The following is an 18,931-nucleotide window of genomic DNA, read 5'->3' as shown; positions in this document are numbered from 1 at the left end:
TTTTTTTTTTTTTTTTTTATTTTGAGCTCCATCCTCTGCTGTGCCACTAATTTCATTCCTCCATGCCTCCTCCTCTTAGGGCTTCCCATCACGTCTTCTAGCTCCCATCTAAAGAGCCAGCCTTGATGTTTTTGCCACTGTCTCAAGGTGTAGGTGATCCCTTGTTAGCATTTTCATTGGAGGGTAACCAGCTCCCTCATCAAAACCACAGAAAGGAGGCGGGGGAGGGAATTCCTGGTCCCTCTCACAATTGGGCTTGGTTTAGCCCAGTGCGTACTCACACACGGGCTAGTGCTCCGAGGCATGCCTGAGTCCTCACTATCACTGCACAGATTGAAACCAGCTGCTTGTGCCTTTCAGGTTCGGCAGTCCTTTTTTATCCATGGGTTTTCCAGTCTGCCTTTCCAGGGAGAGGAACAAAAAGATTAGATTCTTCTAAAAGTGAAATCTGAAATCCTTGTGGGTCTTTTTTTCTTGTTCCTTCCAAACAAGTAATTGTCTGTGTAAGGTCTAAGAGCTGTCTCTCTCTGCCAACTCTACTAAGAATGTGAAATGAGTTTTCATAACCCCATTGCTCTTCTGCTAGCCACTTTTGCTGGCATGTGTGTAATTTATGTGAAAGGAAAGATCTGGTCACGTACTGTGTGTATATGCTGGTCAGTGAAGATATCCCGAGAGAGGGTTCAATAACGTGGCTGCTGAAGGATCCGGTTGAGGCAACATGCTTTATGGAACGCAACTGCCAAATCAATTTGAGTATTCATTTAAATATGCAAATTTTAAAAGCTTCAATAAATGTTTTCTGTAAGGTTAGGCAGACATTTGCCAGTACTTAGTCATTACTTTTATAATATTTCTCCATATTTTTAAGTGTTTGGCTATAGCAGAGATTAATTAGTCTCACAGGAATGGATATAAAATCAGCCAATAGACCTAGAAGAGCTGGACAAAATGTATGGCCATATTTTGTGCTGTCAAAGACTTAAGTACTGTTGTGCGGTGCCCCGGCTGAGAAGACACAGCTGTGTTTTATGAATGATTATTACTTGTAAAATGCCATTGTACAGAGCAGTGAGTTGCATTTCAGTCTCTTGCTTTGGCAATGGCTTTGCTCTCTGTGCATTAAACATGATAAAACATCCAGCCTTTTGCCTCTGCTCTCTGGGTCACTGGGGAGAGCAGTGGTTGTCCTGGGATGCTGTAAATCTGAACCGATGAAAGAAAAGTCTTTTGACTAGGTCCATCTCAGAGATGTGTTTCTTAGTTGTTTGCAACAGTATTACAAGTACCTGCAGATCAAAGGCCTGATTCTTTTTGTATCGTGTCCTGAAAACTCTCAGTAGAGTTACAGGGTCTTTGGACCTAATACAAGCGTAGACTTAAGCGATGATCTGTATTTCAATGGTTTCATGAGATGAAGGGAAAAATCTCTTAATTTTTCATTTTTGGAAATGAGTTTAGTGTCCACGTGAACAGATGCTCCAGAATGAGCAACAGAAGCAGCACAAATCCAGGCTCTTATATAAGGGAGCAGGGTTTCCCACATGGCAGTGGGTAGGTCTGGTTGCCCACTGAGCAGTCTTCAGCCTCCTCCTGCTTGTAGCATATGGAAACACTGGATCGGTAGGATGGCCCTTAGTCAATGACGACAACTTTGAGGTCGTGCTGGGTAGAAAAGACTCATCTGCAAAAATCCACTGGTTTTTGGCCTGGGAAAGTAAACTTAGTGGTACAACCGTGGGCTGGAATCAAGGTATGGTGCAATGTGCCGTCATGTGCCTTTGCTGTCTGCCTGGTGTTCAGGCTCTTCTCCGGTGGCAGGTCTACAGTATTGTGCTGGTGTGAGAGGAAAATATGGCCCAGCTATCACAGGCCTATAGAGTGGCAGTGGTATACAATGGCTAAATATGCCCTTATATTTAAATAACGCTTGTGCATGGTCATTCATCAGACTATTGGAAGGGTGTAATACATATACTGCTTTAATAGCAGTGGGTTGAAATAGGAGATTATCAAGAAACCTAATGGAACAGTTTACTGCGTTTGGAGACATCATGGATTTAGGAACATTGAAGAAAACCCCAGTTCGGTGTTTCAGTGCTGTAAGGCAGGTAGCTGACATCTGTACAAGTATAACATTAGATTCTTTGCTGATGCATTGTGCAAAACGGCTTTCACTATGCCTTCAGGGTTGGGTTTTTTTTTGTTTTTTTTTTTTTGTTTTTTTTGGTCAGGCCTCCCAGGTTTTTTGTGCCAGAAGGGAAAGATGAGTCTTATTTATATAATATATTTTCTGAGAAGTCAGTGAAGTGAGAAGGAGGTTACGAATATCATATTGCTTACCTGGCTTTTTAGCATTTTAATTGGTGCCCTGCAAATGCCATCAAAATGGTTCTTAGGATAAGTACACTAGAAATCTGTCTGAAAATTTTGATGCTGGATCCTCAGTCTAATTGAAATGTGAACACAAAAATCTGAATTTATGAAAGCAGAAATATGTTAAAAAGCTTTCTGTTGAGGTGCATCCTCAGAAAAGAAGAGTTTTGGAGACCTACCTAAAAATACTTGAGTACCTCAATTTGAAGACTAGGTATTTTCTACGTTGGTATCTTATCAATAATTCCTTTTAAGAAAAAGTTGCTAAAAGATTACCAGTTGCAACAAAATCTATATATTTTGATTGAGTCATAGAATAGTTTTGTTTGGAAGGGACCTTTGCTGATGATCTAGTCCAACCCCTCTGCTGTGGGCAGGGACACCTTTCACTAGATAAGGTTGCTTAAGATGTCCCTGCCAGTGCCAGGGGGGTTGGACTAGATGATCTTTAAAGATGATCTTCATATTGTTAATTTTTCTTTTCATATTATTTAATTTGGGTAGGACAACTTAGATTCATTTTAAAGTATCCGTATGGAAATAGCAAGGATTCTACAATCTCCAGTGGGTGGCTTCAAACTACATCCTTCTTTGCTCATTATTGTATTTAAATTGCTGTTGAAATTGCTTATTTTTCAGTTTTTGATCTTCTTCCCTATTCCAACAAGAGAGTGGTAACAAACTTCTTGCAACAAGCACTTGGTGATCCTATGCTGAATGATGTGTACTTGCTCTCAACATTCAAACTGCAGCCGAAGAGCACAGCCACCATATTTGGCCTGTATTTGTCAGCTGACAACAGCAAGTATTTTGAATTTACAGTAATGGGACGGATGAATAAAGGTGAGTCGTTTAGAGTATGTGGGGGGAAACTAGTGTTGGACTCATAGTTATTGGTGTGTCACAGATGGACGTTTGAAACTGTGTGGTTAACCTTTGTGCTTGAGTCATTCCTGTTGCCTGCTATCACCACTTAGGAGCCCCCCTCACAAGACAAAAATATTGGTAACATCCCCTCTCATTCCCCTTCTCTTTCCTTCCTCTCTCTGGATGCTACTGTCTCCTGGCCAGGAGAAGCTGACCTGACAGTCAGCTGGTATCTCCACTCCGAGCAATGCTGAAAAAGGAGGGGAAAAAAAAAAAAAAAAAGGAGCATGGAGAAAGGAGTCAATTTATTTTTCTCTTTTTTTGTTCTCTCTTTTTTTTCTTTTTACCCTTGGGACAATCACTGGTTCTTATTACTCAGGAATGTGAGGGACACACGCACATGCTGCCTCATGCATATGAAAGGCAGGTTCTTGTTCTGCTGACCCCGGAGGTTAGATGTGACTATGCAAGACAAACATTCCTGGCACTTACAGGATCTTTTGGGTCAATTGAAGTGTTTGTTCTCAGTTTATTGAAATTAGTTAATTGGGAGTCACAGTAGGAACTTCAGCAGATGTTTAGAAATGGAGAACTTTCATCTCTCTCTAGGCCAAATCTAGGATATATCGCAATTTTAAGGTTCAGCAAAAAAATTATTGAATGATGTAAATTATTGTTACTCTATTGACTTCACCAGTGCTATGATAACTTGCTGCTGCAAATGATGTAATCGGGCAGCTGAGTCCAATATATTGACAAACTCTTCTGAGAAATACCAGTTTACACATAGGAAAATTATTCTATGTGCTGAAGAAAAGCACGCCGTTTGCTTGAGAAATGTAGGGGAATGAGTTAGTTAAAACATTGATAGTCTTATCAGGTCTGCCAAAATCCTTCTGAGGTTGGGGAATAAGAATTTTTGTGCCGTGTGTGTTGGGGGTGGGTAAGATGTGGTCACACAGACTTATCAGTAAGTGTCATACAGTTCCTAACACTGACTTACCTAATTGCTAAATAAAAGATACATCACACATATTCCATCTCTCACATGCACACAATTATGTGTGTAAATGTTATACACGCATATATATAGGAATGCATATGTATACACACAAATATATCTATATACATACAATTTTGAACACATCAGACTTTTCTTGGTTTTTCAAGAATACCTGCATGCCTGGTGGTTCCTGATACACTTCAACTAACAGGCTTAAGAGGCTTTCTGGTGAAAGGTTACATGGCTGCTTTTGTTTTTGTCCTCAGTATGTTAGCGTTGTATTTTAGAAGTATCTGTGACAGGACGGTGGAATGTAGATAGGCATCATGAAGAACCTTGTCCTGTCAGTGACCAGTGTTGAGTAGATGGGGGACATCTCTAATCTACCTGTTGTAAAGGACTGATTGAACAGAGGGAGGATTTTTGCAGCACGGCTCTTCCATGGAGATCTCTTTGCCTTCTTGTTCAAGTGCACCTTGTTGAAGGCATATGGCAGAGTGCGAGTAGTAGGCAGTGTTTTCACATGTGATTTCCCTGGAAGTGTCAAGTGTCCCATATGGCTACTTCATACAGTAAGTTAAACTGCATCCAGGAGATCGTCACGTGAGCTGAAAGTATAGAGTGTGGGGGCTGTCTGTGATCGTCTCAAGACTGGAGATCATCACTTAAGTGGTGAGCCAACATTGGCATCTTAGCAAAAGTTTTGGAAGGGTGCATATGTGCATAGTGCTTCCTCTGCGTGGTATTTCCACTTGTGCACCCAAATCTGATCTAAGCAGCCTACAGCAGGCCTTAGTTGTCCTTTAAAGTGCCACCTTTGAGAGCCGTGTTCCAAATGATTTGCTCATGTTCTGGTTCTGTTGTGGTATTCCTGATAGTAAAATGTTCATAATGCCTAAATGTTTTTAAAGCACAGATCTGAATTACTGGGCACCTGCTTAACTTGTTCTGGTTAGACCAATGTACTTTTCAGAGGCAAATAGCATCCATGGGTTTCTTACCCTTTTGAACTATTCCTTTATGGAACAAACAGCAGTAAGTGCATAGAAGTGATGTAACTTCATAATTCTGGGAAGCAGTTCCTGTTTACTGGCAGGATTAGTAGTTTCATTGAAAATCTGTTTCTTAAACAGTACAGGTGAGCAGCTTACTCTCATGAATGTCAGTGCAGAATATCCTAGCAGCAAGCACGTAATGCAGGGGCTTGGATGAGTTAAATCTTATGGAGGCAAAGGCTGTGGTCCAGCAAAGTCTCCCTTCAAAAGCCTACTCTAGTTTACCAGATGGATATTTGGCTTTGGCTGAGGAAGGAATACTTGATCCTGCTTCCAAGCCAGACTGCTCCTTGTCCTAAAACTATTCTGGCAAGGTCCATTCTGGGCCCTGCCACCATCTCCTCTTTCTCTAGCTTACTGCTGCATTTGGTCACTCTGAATGCAGGGCCCAGATCCAAGGAACTTGCTTTCATATAACCAGGCGTGCATAATATTCACAGAAGTAAAATGCCTGCAACATACTCTGTCTTGCCAGAGCTCTGAGTTTGCCAAGAAACGCTACCTTTTAGCAAGTTGCTGGTGACCTCATGCACCTTTGTGGAAATCTCAGCTCTGGCAGTGTTTTGACATAGACAGCAGTGAAAACATTCCTGATATTGATCACAGCTGCTGAGACTTTAGCACTTGTGTGGACTTTAAAGATGGAGACATACCCTGCCCTGTTCATGCTGCTGTAAATCTGGATTCTTTTAATCATGAGACTGAGCAAATAGAAAAATAGTAGGGAACATGTACCCGGTAACTGAGAAGGTCAATGACAAACAGGTGTCGCAGCATCAAAGAGGGTACGCTAGTAGTGGGGAGATGGGAAGATAATTTGTTAAATTAATAGAAATGGGATGAGTTCCGTAGGTGTTATTATCTCTCCCCTCCACTATATACACAATCTTTAGTTGACCTCATGCTAATGTAGGTGTTTCTTCAGTGAACTTCACGCAGATGTTTAGGTGCCCAGCATCTGTGCAGCTTGACTCCTCAGTGCACATAACTGTTATCATGAGGAAATAAGGGACACGCAGGCTGGTGATCAGCTGGATCTTTGAAACAAGGTCTATCTAACATTGTAGAATAGTTATATGCTGTCTAGATGCACTTAGCTCATTGCTCCTGCAGATATGCGTTCAGAGAGCCAGGGAGAGATTTTGTGGGGACAACTAGCTAGCTGATCTAAGAGATTTAGCTTGCAGATCCTAGCTTACAGATCCAATTTCCTTAGGAAAGAGACATTTTTTCAGTATTACACGACATGTAAGAGTTTTGTTTGTCTGCTGTTCTGTGTTTTTGATGGTGCATTTTACTTCATAATTCACACAACAAATTCTCATTTTATCAAGTAGGTCATTCACTAATGCCTTAAAGAGTTGAGAGGGGGCTTAGTCATCTTAGGGGTGGAGTATGTCTTTTCTGCATTATGCTTTGTTTTTACTTACTATTTGTTACAGAGAAATGCAGGTCATTGTCTTGGGATCATGCTTCCTTTGGTTTCTTTAATAATGCATTTGGATACACTGTCAGATGGCTTCACTCAATGCAATATGCATCACTGAAACTGTTTTCTTTTTTTTCATTTGTACATTTCTGCTACAGAGTATTTCTAGGGCTGTCAGATATGTACTTGCCAAAGTGCTGGCTGCAGGCTGTCAGCCTCACTCTTTACCTTTACCACTTGTATTTTAGCACGTTATGCCCTGTAAGGTCCGAACAAAGCAGTGGAAAACACTCTGCAGGCAGCAATGCTTTACAAATTGGGAGTCACCGAAGAGTCCTGGTAATCCTGCTCTGAGAGTCAATGTCCCATTTATTATTACCATATATATCTCTGCATATGGGATGCATTTACAAAAGCTGACGTGTGGAAAAATACCACAGCAATTGCAGATTTCCACAGGATCTTCCTCAATCAGCCTTGGGTTATCTGCTGCCCCCTGATAGTCCTTCTGTCTATTTTGTGCTAGTGGTGCTGCGCTATCTGAAGAGCGATGGGAGGATGAATTCAGTGATCTTTAGCAACATCCAGCTGGCTGACGGGAAACCCCACGCTGTCATCTTGTGGCTGAGTGGGCTGCAGCAGGGGTCGAGCACAATAGAGCTGTATCTGGACTGCCTGCAAGTAGGGGCCATTCAGGACCTGCCCAAAGCATTTTCAGCGCTCTCTGAGAGGTCGGCAGCCGTAGAGTTACGCACTTTCCAGGAGAAGCCACAGGTAAGCAGGAAAACTGGGAGCAGGCTGAGCACTTAGAGGGATCACCAGGGGTCTTCTGGATCTCTGACTGAATCCAGACCTCAGCCCTCGCAGCAGCCGAGCTCTGTACAATGGTGCTTTGGTAATACTTGAGTATTAACTTGTGAAATAAATGTAAATAGAAGTTCCCTATGGAACAGGTGAAATCTTAGCTTCACTGAACCCAGTAATAGTTATGCTATTTGTTCTAAACACAGTTTTTATGTTAGTGTAAAAAAAAAAAAAAATTAATTGCTGCCTCCCTCACTTCAGTCCAGTTGTTTCTTGGGGACTGGACTTCTTGCAAGGACTTAGCTGATGCAGTAAGGGCAGCTCTTCGTCAGCTTCTTACAGCTCTCTGGTATGAGCAACCCTTGACTGTGTATGTGGCTTTCCTCTTCATGATAAGCCACATGGACTAAAAAGACAAAAGAAGGGGGGACTTGCATGGTGTGAGAGTCAAACCCACATCTGTTTGACTACAGTAGCTTTTCTTCCTCTGCCAACCAGGGGTTGACAGGTCAGCAGTCCAAGGCAAACAGTATCTTCCACAAGCATCTTCCATCATCATTAATACAAAATATGCAATAGAAGGAACAAAGGCCTTCTGCCCTCAAGGTTGCCCCCTTGCTTTGTTTCACTGCAGGCTTGAAAATGAGCCTGTTAATATGGAGAATCACTAAGGTGCCCACATTCCTGACATGAACGTAAACCTGTTTGGGGGAGGGGAAAAGCTGCTTTGGATTCAGTTCAACACAGCAAAAAAATCACTTATATGCCACAGATATAAAAATATGTGAACTTCCTGGTATGTGAGATCATATGAATTGGAATAGTAAAAAAAAGTTCAAAATAAAACCACAGCTATGTGAAAATCTGCAAGGCAAAGATTAGGGATTTTATTACAGTTCAGATGGTCATGGGTGGTCCTAAAGGAGATGGTGTAGGAGCCCTGCATACTTAGGAAATGGACAACCTCTCTAAAAAATTAATTTACTTTGTCTGTTATTTCACATTTTTAGCATTGTTGTACCTGAACTCTGAGCTCTTTTTCTTCCCCCTTTCCCCCCTTTCCCCCCCTTTCCCCCCCAGGATACGCTAGATGAGCTGAAGCTGGTAACTGGAGGAACACTTGCCCAAGTGGGGAACCTGCAGGATTGTTTTCTTCAACAAATTGAGCCTGTTCCTCAGTACACTGGTAAGGCCTGCAACAAGGAGTTAAAATTGTTCCTTAGGATACCAGTGCAAAGAAGCTAATGTGATGAATATTAAAAATGTGGAGAAGCTCTGTAGACAAGTAATAACAATTGTTTGACTGAATTACAGCCATGGTAATTTCCTGTAAATATTTTAGAAATAGCTCCGTTTGGAGAGAAAACAGTCGCTCCTGCTGGTGATAAAGCAGTGAGTTGTCCTAGAGAAGGAGGAATCTATGATTATTAAAAGAGGCTTTTTATCCTAATTTGGAAGACAAACTTTTATCATCGTGATCTGTTTGTGTAGACTTAATAATATAGTAATCAAATTGCAGACTGGAAATATTCCTAGATGTGATACACTGCTACCAGCTTTATGAACATAGGTAGATGTACACAGTACCAAGACCTATCATTGTACTTATCCACATTCATCTTTTGTTGATCACTGGAGTGTCCTGGAGCAGGTAGGGACAAGGCACAAAGAAGGACACGGGAGGCTGCAAAGCGTGTTGGTGCTACGGCTACAGAGGCTGCGGGTCTGCGTGGGAAAAGCCATTGCAAGGCAGCCACTAGTCCTGCTGCAAGTTAGCCAAGGCTTTTGTCACCTGATGGACTGGAAATCTGCTCCAAAACCAATTCCTTTCCTGTCCATGCTGACCATTGTGGAGACTGAGCTGGGAACAGGGAGGAAAGGAAGGAGCTGGGGCTACTGGGATTCCTGCAGGTCCCCAGGGGTTGGGTGCAATCCCCTGTGGTGGGCGAGCGTGCTCTCTAACCTATCGGCACGGCAAACCTGGGCTAGACTGCCCCATCTGTACCCCTTCTTAGTTGCTGTTTGCCTTTCTGCATAAAAAATACATAATTTTATCATCAAAGGTATTTCTTTTTCCCTAAATCAACAGGCATTTCTATATACAAGAGAGAGGTAATTCAGTGTTTCCTCCTGGAAAAACAGCTCTGTGAGCAAGGTTCCCAGATTGCAGACTTGCATCTTTCTGATTTGTAACATTTTGCTCATTAATCAATAATATAAATTGTAGTAATACAGAGAGGTATTTTCTCTCCATGTCTGCCTCTGCCTGGCTGAGCCTCCCAAATTCAGTTGCTTATAACCTTCAGGTGGAATTAGTATCATATTACTAATAAAAAACAACTCACATGAACTTATTCAAAGTCTACATAGTCAAATCCACCAAAGGAAAAGGTGCAAATGTTCCAACAGCAATATTAACTCAGCTGCCTTGCACTTCGTATATGCTTCACAATGGCCTTTTAGAGGAGCAATATATCAGATAACCACAATTTTGTGTTTAGCCAGAAAAAGCTGGAACGCAAATGCTTTGCTGTGTAGGGGTGTGAGACCAATATATCTTGGTAAAAGCATGTGCTTACATATTACAGATTGGAAAATCCTTGGGAGAGCTTTGGGCCTCAATAACTGTACATGGCTTTGACTGCGTGCCTGGTCATTGCTCACTGCTGTGACAGCAGCATTGCCTCTGTATTCAGTCTGTGAGGCTGAGACACCTAAGCAGTGTAGATGAGAATATGATGATCAGACGTGGGTTAAACATGTGTATTTGGATGTTCTTGTACGGGCAGGAAAATACAGTGCAAGATGCACTGGGTTTGGTACATGGGATTAGTCTGTTGCACGTAATCATCACCACATAATCATTCAGGTCAGAAGAGATCTTTGGGGGTCATCTGGTTCATGTAGGGTACATGAACCTGACATAGTGTTTAAAAAAAAAACAAACAAACCCAAAACAAATGAACAAAAAAAAGCTATGTTGCACCAGGTCAAAGGTTCTTTTAGCCTAGCTACTGTTATAGATAGTATGCCAATATAGACCCAAGGGCAAGAGTGTAAGAGAGTGGAGTTATGGTTTGGGTTTCCCTGAATACTTTCCTGTTCTAGAGCAGTTCATGGCATACAGAACTCTTGACTCAGAGGTGGAGTTTTCATGTTTTGTACTTAATATATATTTCCTTCCATGAATCTGTCCAGGCAGTTTTCAATGCATGATCAAGAATGTCTACTGGCAAGGAATCCATCATATGTCTGAGGAGATATTTTCTTCTGTTTACTTTGAACCTGCTTCTTCGTAATTCCGTGTGCAACTTGTATATGCAGCTTTCTTGGTGGAGGATTATAGGCTAACAGGAAACTCTTCTATTGTCACTCCTCACCCATACTTTAATCATGGCTGGATCTCTGGCCAAGTAATCACAATCTCTTTGAATGACACTTCAGGACTCTGACTTTGCTGGATGGGCACAAGTGGGGTGCTTAGGCCGGTATTGCTCACAAGAGAGCTAGAAGAAGTATCTATGAGGCATTTCATGGCGGCCTGCTGTTACACAAGCTAGTGTTTTTGCGTAGCCCTGCCTGGGCCAATAAGCTGTGCCATGAAGCTGGTTGTCTGCTCTAAATCTAAGGCCCTGTACTGGAATGTGTTCCCCGAGAAGCTGTGGATGCCCCATCATTGGACGTGTTAAAAGTCAGGTTGGATGGGGCTTTGAGCAACCTGTCCTCGTGAAAGATATCCCTGCCATGGGGCAAGGGGCTTGGACTAGATGATCTTGGAAGGTCTCTTCCAACCCAAATCCATGCTATTATTCTATACTGCAAGGTCCTGGGAAGAGAAAGACATGGTAGCTCCCTGACAGGATCTAAGGCTTACAGAGAATAAGCATGTCAAGGGACTTCACTTCCCTGTCGGACAGTAATTCTTCAGATCTGTCTCTGAATTTAATTATTGCTGTGAAAGCCATTCTGTTACACAGGTTGTTACTGACTCAGAGTGTAGGGCTAGGCAATAGCTGAACTGGGGCATTGCCTTAGTAGGTGGGGTATAGATGAGACAGACTGCATGGTAGGACCAGATAACTGTATAGCTTCAGGCTGTACCTTTTGCTTACCCTGCTTACTCCTGGGAAAAGCCATCCCACAATATACTGTTGACCAACAGCTCCCTGAAAGGGCTTTCTGGGTTCTTACCAGGGGTCACCAGTGATTCTGCTGCAGATGGGGCCTACCATCGGACTTGGCTTTAAATGGAAGAGGAAAAAAAAAAAAAGCAACTATGGGAAGTCATCTATTTATGCTCTGCTGTCTAAATTTGCAAACAGGACATGTAGTTCATGGCAGTTTAAACTGTTTATTCCACCTTAAAGTTTCACAGTCTGCAAAACTTAACTGTACAGAGTAGATCTGGTTTTGATTTAGATGCCAGCCAACAAACAGCATCTGAAATCTTAAGATTTTTTTGCAGATCTCAATCAATAATGCCTAAACCATTCTTTGTTAAAAAAAAAAAAAAAAAAAAAAACCCAAGCAAAACAAGAACAGACACCAGCATCTGTCCCAACAGCCTGCATGCCAAGTTCCACTATGGGATTCTGAAATACCCGTGATACTAAGTCCTGTTGCCTTTCTCACAAATGAAAATAAGACAAGGTTGGGACTAGAACAGAGGCAGCTTCTGGAACAGGTTCCCACATCTTTAAACTTGTTCAGTGTTTTGATAAGAAATATCTGAAATGAAGAAAACGTAGTATATGAGGAGTTGGATGACTCCCACTAGAATGTTTGGAAACAGTTAGACATGCTTTGAAGTACAAAACAATGAGGTAAACATTAAGGAAAGCATTTTTCATATAAGCTCTCAATACTTGCAAAAGTAGCACATGAATAAACCTCCCTGAAGCCATTGGGCATAATATCCAAATAGCATGCTTGCTTGGAAGGTAAAAGAGCATATATTTGTGAAATTTGTTTTGATATACAGACTTAGAGAAGTAAACAAATAGCTGCTGGAGAGAGCTGCAAACTCAGAAGTGAGCTGCAAACAGAAACCACTGCAAACTACTGTGTAAAACATGGTCTCTGCTTCTCTGTCACTGGGTCAAAACTAATGTTTCATTTAATGCATAAGAGCCTCATGTGAGGATCTTGGGTTGGTTCTGGTCCTTCCCTATGGCTCATCAGAGATGTAACTTTTGGTCTTGTCTTAGAGGTCTTTTAATTTGTTACTTGGTATTGAGAACTGGCTTTAGGTGTGAGTTCATAGCATGTTGTGTAGATGTTTAGTGAGTCCATACAAACTGCATCCCCCAGAAGCAAATGCAGCCATGAAATTTGTGTGCAATGGGATAAGCTGCCTTTTGGAAGAAAAGCCAAATGACTGTTGCACATATTAAAAGCACTGTTTGGGTCAGAGCAAGCAATCTTGGTGCGTGGTTGGAGTTGAATGGTGGCCTTGCTCAGAAAGCTGGGTAACTTCACTCTCAAAAGCATGCAGGAATTCGTTGTGGTGACATGAAATAAACTTATGGATGGTGACTTCCCGTTGTAGGCACAGATACTTCATGTCCCTGCCTTACCCTCCTGTTCCAAATGGCTCATCACAAAAATCCAGTCTTAAAATCCTAAGGTTTCAGTTAGGGTTGCTGGTCTCGGGCATGGGGGGAACCAGTAACCCTGGCGGCATTAGTTGCCAGTGTTGTTAGGTCTTACTAGAAAGCCTTGACACTGAAATAATGATAGAAAAATCGCAGACTGCTTTCTTCTCTCTGCGGAGAGGTGTCTGCTTTGCCGGTTTCTCTGGTATACAGTAGAGTTCAGTCCAGAAAAGCCTTGAGTTCATGCAAATCTGTGTATAAAAATTGGAACTAGATACTGTGTTTGCTCTAACAATTCCTACAGGGCTTAAGTAACAGTAATGTCTGCCCTCATTGGCTCTTCACAGTGTTTCCATCTTGTATCTCCAAAATTATCACAGCAAACAAAGGAGACGTGTATTGTGCAGTCTTTTTCATTGTTGTTTCCCTGCAGGTGATTTTAATAGGCAGCTTATGGGTCAGATGATGCAGATGAACCAAATACTCGGGGATGTGAAAGACCTGCTCAGACAACAGGTACTGTATAAAGACTTCAATGTGAAGTATCCTGAGCTTGCCACTTTTGAGAGTCAGGGCAGAATTCACATAAGCAGTAAATTCCCATGTAGAGTTCATTGCCTCAGAGGCACGGCATGGTAGAGAAGAAATAACTGTATGGGTCCTGTTACCCTGTGCTCGCTATGCCTACAGGAGAGCTGGGGAAGGACTTTTTACTAGGGCATGTAGTGATAGGATGAAGGGGAATGGCTATAAACTGGAAGAGGGCAGGTTTAGATTAAACACTAGGAAGAAAATTTTTACTGTGAGGGTTGTAAGGCACTGGAATAGGTTGCCCAGAGACGTTGTTGAGCCCCCATCCCTGGAGGTGTTCAAGGCCAGGCTGGACGTGGCCTTGAGCAACCTGGTCTAGTGGGAGGTGTCTCTGCCCATGGCAGGGGGTTGGAACTCGATGATCTTCAAGGTCCTTTCCAACCTAAACCATTCTATAGAGGATCATTAAGTGTGAGAGCTTAGGAGGACTTGCTTATTCGGATCCAGAAAATCTAGGGTCTTAAGTGGAGAGGATCTAGAGTAGCCACCCTAGCCCACTGTCGCAAAGGTAGTTTTATTGCCCAGAACTGAAATTGCATTTATTCCACCTGCTGGTGGGTGTCAGAACTGGAATTGCGGGTGGCACGTGCCTTTAGTTAAGCATGTTATTCTTAAAGTTCCTGTTGATGAAGTCTAAACTGAAGTACAACAACATCACTGTCCTTAATTTTATGGAGTACAAAGAGCATCTCATTTCAAGATAGGGTACCTATGTTGCATGGTTTGTGGGACATCTTGGGGAAAAATGATAATGGTTCTTCTGGCAGTCAGGTGCAAACTGGAGCTGTCTGTATCCAAATAATGTTTATTTTCTGTAACCTCAAGGTCAAAGAAACAACTTTTCTGAGAAATACCATAGCTGAGTGCCAAGCATGTGGTAAGTATTCCTGTTATTGCCTGTAAAAGGCAACTAGATGACATGTACGGTTGTTTTAAAACTAGTATTTATTGCATCAACTTTATGTGGTTTCTAAGTACTTTTTTAAAAATACTGTGTCCAAAGTTCTACATGTATTGGACACAAATTTAAAATAGATTGTCATTAGAGAAAAAGCTTTCAGTTTCCATAGACCTGACAATCACCTACTGGGGGATAAAATCCCACTAAACCAAGCAGTACCACTCACCCTGTACTGTCAGTTCTTGCTCTGCCACAAAGCTATGCCACGTGTTCCTGGGGAGGGAGACATTGCCTGCCAGATGTCTCATGAACAATCTTAGTAGAAGGATGAGGGAGGATTTGTGTTCTGCTCTAGCTGGTATGGTTAATCTAAGGAAGATCCTATGCAGTCCACCTGAAAGTCGTCTGATTCTGAGTGGGCAGACACTGGTTAACAGCAGGAAGACCCCAAAGGTGGTCTCCATCTGTTCACTAAATGGAAGAAATAAATGCTTTCCCAATTGTCACTGCATGGCCCTCCTACACAGCTGACAGTCAGGAAACACGTGCACTTAGTATAAAAAAAAAAAAACAACCTCCCTCAGCGGGTGGGCAAAAGGCCTTAAACGCATCAGGCCTTTTAGTTGATTTCTTCTCCCATTCTGTCAGCCTTGTCAACTCAAGTTGAGCTCCAGCCAGGTTAATCTTTTTGTGTAAGTGCCAAAGAAAAAGTCTTTAAATCCTGCATGCATCAGTACCTGCCAGGGTCTCAGAAAACCTCGCTTTTCCTCAGGGCGGGTCTCTGTGCACCTAAGCCAGTGTGCTCGCATGTCCTGCTGCATGTTGATGGGCCGCCAGTTGCTGCTTTTTTTTTCCTCTGGTTTGTAGACTGTCAGATATGCTCTTGTGAAACTGTGGCACTGTTTTTCTTATGAAGAGGTAGCGTTGCCACTTTAGCTGTAGAAATGCCTTGTACCATCCTACTTGAACGGGCTATGAAGATGATTAGGGGATTAGAATATTTCTCATATGAGGAAAGGCTGAGGGGCTTGGGTCTCTTAGTCTAGAGAAAAGAAGACTGAAGGGAGATCTTATTAACACTTAAAAATACTTAAAGGGAGGGTGCCAGGGGGATGGGAGCAGTCTTTTTTCAGTGGTGCCCAGTGATAGGACAAGGGGTAATGGGCACAAGCTTGAACATAGGAAGTTCCATCTTAACATGAGGAGGAACTTCTTTACTTTGAGGGTAGTGGAGCACGGGAACAGGCTGCCCAGAGAGATGGTGGAGTCTCCCACTCTGGAGACATTCAAAACCCGCCTGGACGCCGTCCTGTGCAACCTGCTGTAGGTGACCCTGCTCTGGCAGGGGGGTTGGACTAGATGATCTCCAGAGGTCCCTTCCAACCCTGACCATTCCGTGATTCTGAGAATGCTTTGGGCCATTTGAGGTCACTGGCTTTCAGAGCTCTCTTCCCCTGGCCAGCAGCAGACCTGTGCTGGGGCTAACCTAGCAGGAGGGATCCCATGTGTAGCCAGGAGAAGCACGTGGACCTGACAGACTAGCCTTAATTTCCCCTGTCTGGGGACACAGCAAGCTGCTGGGCCATTCCCAGCGTGAAGTCTCTTCAGCCACAGCGCATCTGGTAGCAGCGCAGTGCAAAAACACGAAGCCCCTGCTGCGCAGCGTCTTGGGGGATCTCTTCAGAGCGCTTGCCAGCTGAAAGCCATGATGGATGTTTCTTTCAACCGCTGAAACTGTTGTTCTTTCTGCATTAAAGGTCTGGGAACTGTGAATTTTCCGACCCAGCTTCCTAGGCGCAGTAAACCCAAATGCGAAGTTAATTCCTGCTTCAGGGGAGTGAGGTGCGTGGAGACAGCAGAGGGATTTCAGTGCGGCCCCTGCCCTGAAGGGCTCACGGGAAATGGAGTTACCTGCTCAGATATTGATGAGGTAAAATAGTGACTTTCACTGAATTAATAATAAAAATAAAAGGGGAAAAAAAACTGAAAAGCAACTGTTTCATGCATATCAGTGGGTTGCTGATACTTGCTGTCTTCAGCATTTCCTGACTGCTTGCAAACTGAATATTAATTCATTCTGATTTGATTTTACCTTCCTATTTTGCTGTTGCTGCAACTTTATGGAGATTATATGTGTGAAAACTTGAAATACCCTGGTGAGTTGAGAAGTCACTTAAAGGAGCTTAATGATTGGGGGGAGGGGGGAGAACAAAAGCAAAAACAAAAACAAAAAAAAAACAAAACAGCCAAAACAAGCTTTTCAGGTAGTTGTTTCTATTCCACAAGAAGATGCAGTAGCTTCTGTTATAGGCAGAACTGCAGAAGCACTTCTTGTCAATATGGGTTTTGTTTCTTTAAATTGTAGCGCCCCTGAACCAGCCTTGGAGACCAAACTCTTCTCTTGAACCCAAACTGGAGCCATGTTTTCGCCCTTACCTTTAAAGTCTATGAAAGAAAATAAACATTTATTGTTCCTTTTGCTTCTATATGGTTTTGGTGAAAGTTGGTAATGTTGACTTCAATCTACTATTTTTTTTCTTGTGCTATATGTTAGAAATTCAGAGCTTGCTTGTATTGAGGACTGAGTTAATAAATTTACAGTATCTTAAACAATTAAATAAAACCTGTGTTAATTGGAATGTGGCACTTACTCAGAACACAAACAACAAAACCACTTACAGCTTCACTGCATTTTTTCTGTGTGATGACTTTTGCCATTACTCTCTAGTGATTTTTGTGGAAAAGCATCTGGATGTAGTAGACCAGGAAACAAGGAGAATTAGGTCTCTAACTGTGCCTGTGTGTAACACAGTACTACCAACATACCTACCTAATGATGTAAAACACCAAAAGCAATTCCTATTTTCTCCTTCCTAGCCAACAGGAGATGTGCTTTGACTGCACTTTTGGTTTACTCCCTCCTGTAGGCCATCAGCAGAAAGGATGAAATGTGCCCAACTTCTATCTGTTGGTGAAAAACCCTGGGGAAAGTAGGTTGAATGTGGCAGTTTCCTGAGTTGTAGGCAATGTCTTTTGTTTTGCCTCACATGACATGGACTGTGTCTGCTGCAACAGAAGGCGCAAAAAAATGGAGGTGAAGCTCTAAACTGTGAATGAAAGAGGTGAAGCTGAGACAGCTGTGGTGCGAGTTTCATGCCACAGACAACCATGGTGAGACACTCAAGCCAGCCTAGGCCGAGCCCACAAGTGCAGATGGGTTCCACCTCCTGAGTCATACCCAGACTGAGGCAGAGCATGGCAATAATCTCCTCCCTGCCCTTTTCAGGGTTGGAGCAACTCTACCCATCACGGCAGCGGTGGGAAAACAAACCGAGACTGGTCTGTAGTGACCTGATGTTAATGTGGTTTTCTGTGAGCAGTCAGGCTCTGCCACTGGAGATTGATGTGTCTTCATGTTCCTGTGACCGCTCCACATGGCAGACCTGATCTCACATTAGAAACAGCAAGGAAATTTTGTCAAAATGGTGTCGTAGAGGTACAGGCTTGCTTGTATGAGGTCTTCATGTGGACGCTGCTACTAAAATGGTACCTAGTCTGGTGCAGTTTTATTCACCAGTATGTATCTTGTTTAACAGCTGGATTTTCACTTATGGTTATGCAGGGGGAAAAAGGACATAATAAATGAAAGTAGCTTTTCATTGTCTAATGAGAGGGGGTGTGTCGTATTATTTCTTTTCCTGAGTTAGCTGGGACTAAGAAGAAAAGTAATTTTTTTTTCTTTTTTTTTTTTTTTTCAAAATCTCTTTAGGAATCTCTTCTGGGAGAGCACCTTTCTGCTGAATAAACTATTTTGGTACTTCCTAATAACTGGCATTTAAAAAGAAGTTCATGTACAAATTCTGATAAAGACAATCTAGAAGCTTCCTCACTAAGAGGTGCCATCGTCTTTTCTGAGGCTGTTAGCATCTCTGCAATATGCTCCCTTATTCATTACCAGCTTGAAGACATTACTTTCATACGCTGATGCCCAGTATCTTGGGAGCTGCAGCTCTGCTCTGTGTACAGTGTTATTTGAGTGCCCTCTGCTGCCTACAATAAAAAATCCACAGCAAATAAGGAGCAGAAAATATCTGTCCTAGGTTTTACATTTTCCTTATGCTAGTTGTGGACCTACTTCTAACAAATCTCTCCGTCAAACATGCTTTGATATTAAACATACCTTTTCTTGCTCCCTTGTGTGTGTGTTTGGTTACAAGTTGCATGTTTGTTGTAGGTGAATATCTTCTGGCTTGTTCACCCTCCATCTTGCAGATGTTTTTCTGTTAGTGATGGGGGGGGGGGGGGGAGGGC

At 42.5% G+C, this 18,931-nt stretch overlaps 1 protein-coding gene across 1 annotated transcript in view; it reads left to right on the top strand.

Annotated features, from left to right (window-relative positions):
* THBS4 (thrombospondin 4) overlaps window positions 1–18,931 on the top strand; it is a 41,263-nt gene that overhangs the window by 3,029 nt on the left and 19,303 nt on the right. Inside the window, exons 2-8 of the mRNA XM_009884289.1 lie at window positions 1,145–1,215; window positions 3,007–3,219; window positions 7,257–7,504; window positions 8,615–8,720; window positions 13,562–13,644; window positions 14,545–14,596; window positions 16,378–16,550. Of these exons, the coding sequence (XP_009882591.1) occupies window positions 1,145–1,215; window positions 3,007–3,219; window positions 7,257–7,504; window positions 8,615–8,720; window positions 13,562–13,644; window positions 14,545–14,596; window positions 16,378–16,550 (946 nt within the window). The remainder of the gene's footprint in view (window positions 1–1,144; window positions 1,216–3,006; window positions 3,220–7,256; window positions 7,505–8,614; window positions 8,721–13,561; window positions 13,645–14,544; window positions 14,597–16,377; window positions 16,551–18,931) is intronic.

Source organism: Charadrius vociferus, unplaced genomic scaffold (assembly GCF_000708025.1).
Source record: "Charadrius vociferus isolate BGI_N301 unplaced genomic scaffold, ASM70802v2 scaffold183, whole genome shotgun sequence".
NCBI classification, from domain to species: Eukaryota; Metazoa; Chordata; class Aves; order Charadriiformes; family Charadriidae; genus Charadrius; species Charadrius vociferus.
Note: the sequence above shows the minus strand (reverse complement) of the source record. Positions and strands in the feature narration are given on the sequence as shown.